General features: G+C 37.4%; 1 protein-coding gene across 1 annotated transcript; it reads left to right on the top strand.

Annotated features, from left to right (window-relative positions):
- Nucleotides 1-11,367: 11,367 nt before the first annotated feature.
- LOC25497145 (uncharacterized) lies at nt 11,368-11,883 on the top strand. The gene has a single exon (XM_013597008.3). It carries the CDS (start codon nt 11,368-11,370, stop codon nt 11,881-11,883), a length of 516 nt encoding a protein of 171 aa, XP_013452462.3.
- Nucleotides 11,884-12,734: the final 851 nt, after the last annotated feature.

Here is a 12,734-nt window from a genome sequence, read left to right as displayed (position 1 = left end):
GTATAAAGGCAAATCCAAGAAATCAAGCTTCAGCTCCAGTAAATTCAGAAAGCAAATCAAAAAGAGCTTGATGGCGACCTGGGAAGATTTGGATATTGAATCTGGTTCTGATAAAGAAGAAGCAGATGATGATGCTAAGGCAGCCATGGGGTTAGTGGCAACAGTATCATCAGAAGCAGTATCAGAAGCTGAATCAGATTCAGAAGATGAAAATGAGGTATATTCCAAAATTCCTAGACAAGAACTTGTTGATTCTCTAAAAGAACTTTTATCACTATTTGAACACAGAACCAATGAGTTGACAGATTTAAAAGAAAAATATGTTGATTTAATGAAACAACAAAAGACAACTCTATTGGAACTGAAAGCTTCTGAAGAAGAACTCAAAGGGTTTAACCTCATATCAACAACATATGAAGATAGACTCAAAATTCTTTGTCAGAAGCTACAAGAAAAATGTGATAAAGGTTCAGGCAATAAACATGAGATTGTCTTGGATGATTTTATTATGGCTGGAATAGACAGAAGCAAAGTTGCTTCTATGATCTACAGCACATACAAGAACAATGGCAAAGGGATTGGATATTCTGAGGAGAAATCCAAAGAATACAGTCTCAAGAGCTACTGTGATTGTATCAAGGATGGATTGAAATCCACCTTTGTGCCTGAAGGTACAGATGCTGTAACTGCTGTTCAGTCAGAACCTGAAGCTTTTGGTTCGAAGGCTAAGATCACATCAAAGCCAGAAAAACTCAAGTCTAAGGTTATGACAAAATATGATCCTAAGACTCAAAAGATTAAAATTCTGAAAAGATCAGAACATGTTCCTCAAAATCTGATTAAACCAGAATCTAAAATCCCAAAGCCAAAGGATCAGAAGAACAAAGCAGCTACTGCTTCTGAGAAAACAATACCCAAAGGTGTTAAACCTAAAGTATTGAATGATCAGAAGCTACCCAGCACTCACCTCAAGGTACAAGGGAGGAAAAGTAAAACCTCCAGAACTAACCCAAAAGGACCCATGAAGATATGGGTACCTAAATCTGAATTGGTTAAAACTGCAGGTGTGCCTAAGGGCAAAAGAGAAACAAAGGTCATGGTACCTAGACAGCGGGTGTTCAAGGCACATGACTGGAGAGAAAGCTTTGTTCCTTACCCTCACCATGAAAAATGGAGGAGAAGTGAAGTTTGGTGGCAACCAAACTGGAAAAATCATTGGTACAGGTACTATTGGTAATTCCTCCATTTCAATTAATAATGTGTGGCTTGTAGATGGTCTGAAGCATAACCTATTGAGCATTAGTCAATTTTGTGACAATGGGTATGATGTAATGTTCAGTAAGACCAACTGCACACTAGTCAACAAGGATGACAAATCCATTACATTCAAGGGAAAGAGAGTTGAGAATGTCTATAAAATTAATTTCTCTGATCTGGCTGATCAGAAGGTAGTTTGTCTTCTGTCATTGAATGATAAAAAGTGGGTATGGCATAGAAGGTTGGGACATGCTAATTGGAGATTAATTTCTAAAATTAGCAAGTTACAACTTGTCAAAGGATTGCCTAACATTGATTATCATTCAGATGCACTTTGTGGTGCATGTTAGAAAGGGAAAATTGTGAAAAGTACTTTCAAATCCAAAGACATTGTATCAACCTCAAGACCCTTAGAATTACTCCATATTGATCTTTTTGGACCAGTTAACACTGCATCTTTATATGGAAGTAAATATGGATTAGTCATTGTTGATGATTACTGCAGATGGACTTGGGTAAAATTCATTAAAAGTAAAGACTATGCATGTGAAGTGTTTAGCAGCTTCTGCACTCAAATACAATCTGAAAAAGAATTGAAAATTTTGAAAGTCAGAAGTGATCATGGTGGTGAATTTGAAAATGAGCCATTTGAATCTTTTTGTGAAAAACATGGGATTCTCCATGAATTTTCTTCTCCTAGAACTCCACAACAAAATGGGGTTGTAGAGAGAAAGAACAGAACCTTACAAGAAATGGCCAGAATCATGATCCATGAAAACAATTTAGCTAAACATTTCTAGGCAGAAGCAGTTAATACTTCATGTTTTATTCAAAATAGGATCTATATCAGACCTATGTTGGAGAAAACTGCATATGAACTCTTTAAAGGAAGAAGACCCAATATCTCTTACTTTCATCAGTTTGGATGTACTTGTTACATTCTAAACACTAAAGACTATCTGAAGAAATTTGATGCCAAGGCTCAAAGAGGAATCTTTTTAGGTTACTCTGAAAGGTCAAAGGCGTACAGAGTGTATAATTCAGAAACACATTGTGTTGAAGAATCTATGCATGTTAAATTTGATGATAGAGAGCCTGGAAGTAAAACTCCAAAGCAAAGTGAAAGTAATGCAGGTACAACTGATCCTGAAGATGCATCAGAATCTGATCAACCTTCTGATTCTGAAAAGCATTCAGAAGCTGAATCTAGTCCAGAAGCTGAACATACTCCAGAAGCTGAGTCTATTTTAGAAGCAGAACCTAGTCCAGTAATACAGAATGATAATGCTTCTGAGGACATTCAAGATAACACTCAGCAGGTTATTCAACCAAGATTCAAGCACAAATCTTCACATCCTGAGGAGCTAATCATTGGAAGCAAAGATAGTCCTAGAAGAACAAGATCTCATTTCAGACAAGAAGAATCTTTGATAGGTTTGCTTTCAATAATTGAGCCTAAAACTGTTGAAGAAGCTCTCTCAGATGATGGATGGATATTAGCTATGCAAGAAGAGCTAAATCAGTTTCAGAGAAATGATGTGTGGGATCTGGTACCCAAACCTTTTCAGAAGAACATTATTGGAACAAAATGGGTATTCATAAACAAGCTGAATGAACAAGGAAAGGTAACCAGAAACAAAGCCAGACTTGTTGCTCAAGGTTACAGTCAACAAGAAGGCATTGATTACACTGAAACATTTGCTCCAGTTGCAAGACTGGAAGCAATCAGGTTACTTCTATCCTATGCTATTAATCATGGCATAATATTATATCAAATGGATGTCAAAAGTGCTTTTCTTAATGGTGTCATTGAAGAAGAAGTGTATGTTAAACAACCTCTTGGGTTTGAGGATCTTAAGCATCCTAACCATGTTTATAAACTTAAGAAATCACTATATGGCTTGAAACAAGCTCCCAGAGCTTGGTATGATAGACTAAGTAATTTCTTAATTAAAAATGATTTTGAAAGAGGACAAGTTGACACAACACTCTTCAGAAGGACTCTTAAGAAAGACATTTTGATTGTGCAAATATATGTTGATGATATAATATTTGGTTCTACTAATGCATCTCTTTGCAAAGAATTTTCTAAGCTAATGCAGGATGAATTTGAAATGAGCATGATGGGAGAATTGAAATTCTTTCTTGGAATTCAAATCAACCAAAGTAAAGAAGGAGTATATGTTCATCAAACAAAATATACAAAGGAGCTTCTGAAGAAGTTCAAGCTAGAAGATTGTAAAGTGATGAACACTCCAATGCATCCAACCTGCACCTTAAGCAAAGAAGATACTGGAACTGTAGTAGACCAGAAGCTATACAGAGGTATGATTGGTTCTCTGTTATACCTCACTGCATCTAGACCTGATATTTTATTCAGTGGATGCTTGTGTGCAAGATTTCAATCAGATCTTAGAGAATCTCATTTAACTGTAGTTAAGAGAATCTTCAGGTATCTGAAAGGAACAACTAATCTTGGACTCCTGTATAGGAAATCTCTAGATTATAAGTTGGTTGGATTCTGTGATGCTGATTATGCTGGTGACAGGATTGAAAGAAAATCAACCAGTGGAAATTGTCAATTCCTGGGAGAGAATCTGATATCCTGGGCAAGCAAAAGACAAGCAACTATTGCTATGTCTACAGCAGAAGCAGAATACATTTCAGCTGCAAGTTGTTGCACACAACTACTATGGATGAAACATCAGTTGGAAGATTATCAGATTAATGTTAACAGTATTCCCATCTTTTGTGATAATACTGCTGCTATTAGCTTGTCAAAGAATCCAATTCTACATTCTAGAGCCAAGCATATTGAGATCAAACACCATTTTATCAGAGATTATGTTCAAAAAGGAATTTTAGATATACAATTCATTGATACTGAACATCAATGGGCTGATATATTTACAAAACCTTTATCTGTTGAAAGATTTGATTTTATTAAGAAAAATTTGAACATGCACTTTGTGTCTGATTGAAAAATTGCTTGCCTCTGAATAAGAAGTTTGGTTCTGAAGTCCATTCAGAAGCATCTGGTCCATCAGAAGCTCTTAACTGAGGTTCTGAGGAAAATGTGCTTCTGAAGATGACATCAGCACTAAAACTTCAGAAGCGGTATTCTTTGCTTCTGAATAGCAAGGCTAGTGGGAACGTTGGCAGTTACTTTTTGTAACAGCTGTCCCATTACCTAAAGGGTAGTTTTCTGAAAAGTCTCTAACGTGGTCTATTTGTATTGGAGTATAACAAAAAAGGGCAATGATGTTTTATTTGCTTTTAAACGTACTAACACGCGCCCCCAATTTGTCATTAATGCTATGTTTGTTTGTCTCTTTTGAATTGCAAACGTTTTGATAAATACACTTAAGCAAAAACACACACCACTCACTTCACAACTCACACTCTCATTTCATTTCAAACCTTCGCTGCTAAGAAACTTCAAAAACCCTAGAAACCCTCTTCAATCTTCAATCAATCAAATGGCATCTTCTAGCTCAGTTCCATCTATCAGAATCAACACCAACAAATCATATGTTCTAAAGGAAAGAACTATGACTGTACCCTTGGATAGATTGGACGTTCAAGTGGAATCTTCCATCGACTTTGGTTCATTAAAAAGGAATGGGATGGATATCGAAAATTATTTTGCCGCTCAACATATGATTCAATATGTTAGTATGCTGAATGGTCCTACATATATGAATTTGGTAAAAGACTTTTGGGTCAGGGCAGAGGTATTCGACAGAAAAGCTGCTGAAGAAGAAGAATCTGAGATGGTAAAGAAGAACCCTAAGCTGAAAGGGAAATCAAGAATAGAAATGGGTTTGAAACCGTTTGAAGGAACTGAGATAAGGTCTGCTGTGATGGGAATGGAGATGAGTATTACTACAGACATCATTGCAAGAGTATGCAAATGTGAAAATTCTGGTTTATATCAGGTGGAAGCTGTTAAGAGCCAGTGCGAAGACAAGGTCAATGAAGTCCTGTTCCAAGGAAATGCAAAGGGAAAATCTTCAAAACTATCACCTGTTCACAAGGTTTTCAAGAAAATTCTGTCAGAATGCATTTTCCAAAAGGGAGGAGGTACAGATGCTCCATCTTTGGATCACAAGGTAGTTATGTACTGCCTTGCAACTTATCAAAGAATAAATTTGCCAAAGTATATCCTTCATCATATGTGCTGGGCTCTGAAGGAAAACCAAAAGAATGGAAGAAGGCAAATTCCCTTTGGAAGGCTACTTTCTGAAATTTTTGTTCAAGGGAAGCTTCTGAAGTATCTCAGAGAAACAGGAGTATCTTCAGATGAGGAGCTAGGAACATGTGTTGGAAAAATCATCAATGGAAAGACTCTGAGGTCTATGAAGCTAATTGATGATGTAGTCACGTCCAACAAGGATTTGACTATAGAAACTGTTCAATAAGATCTTATGACGGATTTCCCCTCAATCTCTAAAGAGGATAATCCTGAGGTTCTGTATCAGTTCATCAAAGCTCACTTTGAGCTCATCGGGACAATCATCAGTGTTGCATCTATTCCTGAGAAGATTGGAGGTGCTCCTCTCAAAGTTAAAGGAAAGAGGACAAGAAAAGAGACAAAGGTTGAGGTTGCAGCACCAAAGCCCAAGAAATCCAAAGCAAGTGTTTCTGCTTCTGAACAAGCCGATGCTTCTGAAGAAGTTCCTGCTTCTGAAGAAGATGTTCAGAAGCAGAAAATCAAGAAATCTGATGCTAGGGAAGCTGCTCTTCAAACCATCAGAAACAAGAGAACAAGGAATCTGAAAACTTCTGAAGGAAGCACAGAAGATCATGTTGAACAGCCAGAAGAAGAGCTAAGTGCTAAAAAGGCTAAGAGTAAGCCTAGTGTAATGCCAATGTTTGTTCCTACAGCAGAACAATGGCAATATGCTAGAAACTATACTGCAACTGAGATGGCTAAGAAGAAGGAGTTGAGACAGCAGAAGAAAAGAGAGGAACAACTCAAGGCTGCAGGGTATAAGCTTGCTCCTGAGAAGGCTACTGAGTTTGCTGCTTTGGCTGCTGAGGTTGAAAAGGAAACTGTCCAGGAGGGAGTAAAACTGCTATCTCAAGCTTTGAAAGACAAGCAGGCTTCAGGAGCTACTTCATCAGAACCAGCATCTAAAGCTCCAGAAGCAGCTCATCCAGAAGCTCACTCTTCAGGTACTTCTTTAAAAGCTGATATCAATACTTAGATTCCTGAACTTCCTTCTTCACCCTCATCATCATCCACTGAATCAGATGACCAACCCCTTAGTCAACACATTGAAAAACTACTAAATCGCAAACCTACCAAACTAACAACCTATGGAACAATTGATTGTGAGCAGACACAAATTGAATTCTCTAAACAGAGGATAAAAATCTGTGAAAAATTCAATTTGCCTCCAGATCACTTTTTTCAACCACAAATTCCAGAAGCTGTTAGTATACAATTTCCTGAAACCAACCCACAAAATAATCAATCTCCACAAAAAGCCTCTGAAGTAGTTTCAGATGCAACTACTTCAGAAACCCCCCAACACCAAGAATCCTCAACCCTTCACAACCTAGAAAGACATCTAGGTGGTGAAATGCAACCTACACCCACAAAGGCCTCTAAGACAGTCCCTGAAAAGAATGTTTTGGAAAACCAACAAACAGAAACCCAAACAGAAACTCAAACCATCCCTGAGCAAACTGTTCCTGAACAAGTTGCTTCTGACCTAGAACAAACTGTTCCTGAACCAACTGTTCCTGAACAGACTGTTTCTGACCTAGATCAAACTACCACAGAACAACCCCAGACCAACACAGAACAACAACAACAACCAGAACCACCAATAATTGACCTAACCTCTTCTGACCATCAAACAGCCTCAAATAAACCTTCTACATCTCAAACACTCATCCCAGACACCATCCTAGAATCTGAGTATATAGATGAACAGCTTATCAGGCTTAGTGATGAGATTCAGACACTGATTCTTCTCAGAACAGTTCCTGTACCTCCCATTCACTATCTTGATCAATGGATGGATCTGAAGAAAGGTTTTAATGAGCTGCTGGATCAACTGAGCACGAAATGTGTCTCATCTCACTCTGCAATGCTGAAGAAAATGTTGGATGATATGCATGAAGCAGCTAGAGTGAAAGAGCTTGATTATGTGCCTCTGTTAGCCAACTCTCCTTTTTATCCAGAAGATGATTACACTTCAAGGGCTGATAGAATTCAAGCTGGGCTGAAAAGAAGACTTGTGAGAGCACAGAATGAACAACTTCAGAAGAAGGATGAGCAGATTAAATATCTATTGGAACAGATGTCTAAGCTAGCCAAACCTTAGTTGCACACATATGTTGCTTGTTTAGATTTTTGTTTTAAGTATTATAATTGCTTTGACTTTGTACTTTGACTTGCTTATCATATATTTTATCATTGCTTCTGAATCATGCTATTTATAAGCTTTTGCTCTAATAATATTTGCTGCATCTTATGTTGTTTGCTCTGATACACTGTATTTTAAGGTTTTTCTTTTTGTTGCTCTGAAACTCTTTCTTTTGTTTTTACTTACTTTTTGTTGATGACAAAAGGGGGAGTAGATGTATAGTATTTTAAGGCTCTGAGCCCCATTATAATAACTTGATTAAGTATACTTTTTGATGAGCTTTGCTCAGAACCTCTTCTAAACCTTTTCTTTAATACTTCTGAAATTTTATAAGTATTTTTATTGAAATTTAATTAATAAGAATAGAACTCAGGGGGAGCTTACAAACCTCTATCCCAGTAGTCAACTTATTAATTAGATCAACAACAATTGAACATTTTAAATACTATTGTTTGTCATCATCAAAAAGGGGGTGATTGTTGGAACAAAATGTGTTTCACAATGAACCTTAATGAGTTTTGATGATAACAAGGTATTAAAAATTGTCAATTGGTTATTGCTAATAATTGTTCAAGTGTACAGGACCAAAGGCTAGTCAAGTAATTTCAATAGGTCTTGGAAGAACAATGGAAAGAAAAAGAAATTCTAAGCATCTGAAGAAAACTGCGTCTGAAGCTTATAGTGCTTCTGAAGCTGAAGTGCTTCTGAAGTGATGACGTCATCAGAAGCAGAAGCTCATCAGAAGCAGAAGGTCATCAGAAGCAAGGTTTTCATCAGAAGCAAAATCATCACCAGAAGCTACATTTAATCCATATATTCAAACTAAAGATCCAAAGTAGCTGTTTCTCATTTCAACCTCATCTAAGAAGAACGAAGAATTGAAAGGGAGGTATCAACGGTCATTTGGATAGCACTGAGCATTTTTCCTTCGTTAACAGAGTTGACAAAGTACAAGTGTACAACCACTACCTCCACTACTCTGTTTTGTCCACGCTACAAGACAAGACAACAGCTATGCCTGCAGAATTTGTGCCTTCAAGATGGGAATGAATTTGAAGCTAATTCTTCAAAGGACTACACCCAAATCAGGCAAAGGATTATTGGTAAATGATCAAAGGATTTCAAACGACTCTTTAGACGTGCTAATTATCTCAACGTCTCTTTCACGCCTCTATATAAAGGAGTGAAGACTTGAAGATAGAAGATAGAGACACACAAGTTAAAAAGCGCCAAAACTCTGTCAATTTGATTCTACAAAGCACACTGAATTTCTGCACTGATTTGATACATCTTAGAAATTCAAAAGTCTAGAGTCGTTATTGTATTGTATTGTGAACACCACTGATTGTATATCAAGTGTTCAAGTCAAACTAATTTCATTGTATTTTTGTTTGATCAGAAGCCTCTTGCCTGCGTGCTTGAGCATTAGAAGACTCTTGCGTGTGTGCTTGAGCATTTTTGAGAAGTCTCATACTTAGAGAGTATTGAGCATTTGTAATCTTTGTGATTATAGTGAAATCTCCTTGGAAGTGCAAGGGGGACTGGACTATCTGCTTCTGATCATTTCATCAGAAGCATTCTCAAACTGCTTCTGAAGTTTTATCAGAAGAAGTATTTTTAGAGAGAAAAAGAAAACACAATTCAACCCCCCCCCCCCCCCCTTCTTGTGTTTTTCTTGCCACACCGGAAACATTTCTTTACCTCCTCTGGACAAACATTGCTCTTGTGGCCTTTCTCACCACAATTGAAACAGACAATCTCCGCAGGAGCATCCTTCTTCTTAGGCCGCCTATCATCGACCATTCTCTGCTTGCCCTTATCAGCAGGGGCACTATAGGGCTTAGGGCGACTCTGCTGGCCCTCAGTGTTCCACTCATTCACAACCTTGTAATGAGCTTTGGTGTCCTCCTCATAGATTTTACAGCTGTTCACCAAATCAGCAAAAACTCGGATCTGTTGGTATCCAATTGCCCTCTTTATATCAGGCCGCAAACCATTCTCGAACTTTATGCACTTTGAGAACTCAACAGTCTCTACAGCGTAGTGCGGATAAAACTTTGCCAACTCTACAAACTTGGCAGCATACTCAGTCACGGACATTTTTCCTTGCTTCAGCTCAAGGAAGTCGATTTCTGTCTTCCCGCGAACATCTTCCGGAAAGTATCTTCTCAGGAACGCTCTCCTGAACACAACCCAAGTCACAGCAGCACCATCTTGCTTTAGGTTAGGTAGAAGGCTAACCCACCAATCATCAGCTTCCTCAGCCAGCTGATGTGTACCAAAACGCACTTTCTGAACCTCAGTGCACTGCATAACACGGAAAATCCTCTCGATCTCCTTAAGCCACGTCTGGGCTCCATCGGGGTCATATCTTCCCTTGAAAGTAGGAGGATGATTCCTCATGAAGGTCTCAAGCATCCTAGACTCAACATTCACACCAGCATTCGCATTAGGTTGTTGCCTCATAGCTTGAGCTACGGCTTGTAGTGCAGCAGCTAACGCAACATCGTTTCTTCTAGCCATTTCTGAGATTCTACACAACAGGTAACAACAACATAAGATAGTAATACAAATATTACTAAGACTCGACACGACTCTTCAAATTGGCCGGACGGACCGACCTGCTCTGATACCAATAGTAATACCCCGTTTTCCCAAAATAAAAATTTCATACAATTATCAGAGTAAAACATCATGAAACGGGATATAACATTCTTAAAAATCTTAAAACATAGATAAATAATAATTTATCCTTCATCGACAAAACTGCAGCGGAATTAAGTTCAAAAATCATAAATTATCTTGGCACGTAGGCCCCATCATAATATCTCAAATAAATTCAGTTCAACATCATAAATGAACACGTAAAAGAATGAAGCATGCATATCATAAACCCCATCCGGTTACGTATCAGAGCAACCTAGGACTCAGTGAGGCAAGGCCACTCACGACAGCACAACTGCAATCTACGCTCGATCACCTGCAAGTTACTCATACGAAGAGCAACATTTCCAAGCAGAAGGGGTGAGATTTCACAAAACAATAATATCAATCAATATAATTCAACAATCGTGATTAACAACATAAACATCTTAAACATCATAACATCTTTGATAATAAAATATCATGTAATCACTTTATTCAAATAACATAACATCTTAACATCATTTGACTCGACAATGCGACAATGCAACTTATACCTATTATATGCATGTGGTGCCAATTCAGGGCATGAGCCCCCAACATTATAGTATTAATATACTTTCAAGGCATAAGCCCCCAACATTATTTTGAGCAAATGCTCCATCATGGTGAGTACAAAACTCCAGGGCATGAGCCCCCAACAAATGTATGCTAATGCATGGGCTCAATCATCTAAAACATCTTAATCATCATCTCATATACATATCCAATAATTTGGATGTTCAACATCATCTTATTCATCTTATAATGACTCATGCAACTTAGTTAAATAACAATAGCAGCATAGGCAGATCACAACAACAACATAATTTCATAATATCAATTCATTTCAACAACATCTTGATCATTCAATAATATTTCAAGTAATGCAGATATCCGGAATGCATGAATAGTTTTCTCTTTCCACTTTGTGACAGTATGGACAGACATTGATCATCAAATTCAATCTCCAAAATCTCCTAAAAATAGAATTCATCTCCAAAAACTTGTCAAGAATCTAGAGCTTCCAAATTGCTTTCAAGCATCAATGGAGAAGATTCTTGAAGTTGCTAAACAGAATGAGAGAAACAGAACATGCGTGGTTGAAGTAGGTGTAACCAAAACTATGATTATGGTCATTAAAAAGAAATTCAAACAAGGAAACACCATTGGTTTGGAAGAAGCTTTGAAAATTACTCGTCTTTTGTGGAATGAAGCAACGATCAACAACAGGGTGAAACTTTTGGTTGGCAAAAACATGGATTTCATGAATTTGTTGACTTGGATTTTGAAAATTTACATTGATAACAACAATTTCGAGATGCTAAATGAAGTTATGCCATTATTGAAGTTGACAATTGATGTTGTAGATTCAAACCTTTTAAGAAATTTAAACATTGAATTCTTCATAACTTTCTCCAAACAAGCTATTCATTCAGTGTTACATGTGCTTATAGAGACATGCCCGTTGGGTGGAAGCCGAACGAGGATCATGGAAGCGGATGGAAGAGAACAACTTTTTAGGCACGCAGCAGACATAGCGATGATTTCAGTGATGGCGTAGAATTCAACTTCGAAAGAGTTTGTTTTAGAAATGTTGAGGGTTGGAGCTGTTTCGAAGCATATGCAATGCAAGCGGATTGTGCTTCTTATTTGAAAGAGAAAGCAAGAGATATACTTAGGTTACACTACAAGTATTCACCGTATGTGGATCGTGGACCCTGTTTACCTGGTTTAAGATGTATGGCTGCTGCGCGAAGGCTATTAAATTTCCTATTGCATATCACTCCTAAAATTAAAAAGAAAACATACCAGTAAGGATATATTGATTGAAATCCAAACGAAAGAAAATAATTCCACAAGAAAAGAAAAGAAAAAAAAAAAAAGACTTATTGGAGGAGTAATGGATCTTCCTACGTTGTAATGAGACAAAAGTAGGCCTAGGATCTAATCTCTTGAGAATAGAGTAAGGTACTAAGTTGATGCATGCACCAAAATCAAATAAGGTTTAGCAAAATAAGAAGCCGTAATAGAGCAAGGAAAATGAAAAACTTCAGAAGTAAATTCTTTAATTAGTAGGATAATGAAGCACTCTTGAGTAAGGCTTGTTGACTTTATCTTGGTCAAGACATTTTTTCAAATAATCATCATCAAATGCCTTAATAGGTCTAAGAACTAAGTGAAGTTGCCTCGTCTTTTATTACTCTCAGCCAACTCGCCATGTTCTTGTCTTTCCCTTGCCTTCATTTTCTAGTCTTTACCTGGTTTCACTAAGTATGGACTTTCTCTGTTAGAAACTTATCTAGTTGGCTAATTTGAGTCTTCAGGTTATTGATTATAGGCCTAATGAATCACCATTCTTGAAGTTGGCTAACATAGCGATGATTTCAAGGATGGCGTAGAATTCAACTTCGA

Source organism: Medicago truncatula, chromosome 6, assembly GCF_003473485.1.
Source record: "Medicago truncatula cultivar Jemalong A17 chromosome 6, MtrunA17r5.0-ANR, whole genome shotgun sequence".
Classification (NCBI taxonomy): Eukaryota; Viridiplantae; Streptophyta; class Magnoliopsida; order Fabales; family Fabaceae; genus Medicago; species Medicago truncatula.
Note: the sequence above shows the minus strand (reverse complement) of the source record. Positions and strands in the feature narration are given on the sequence as shown.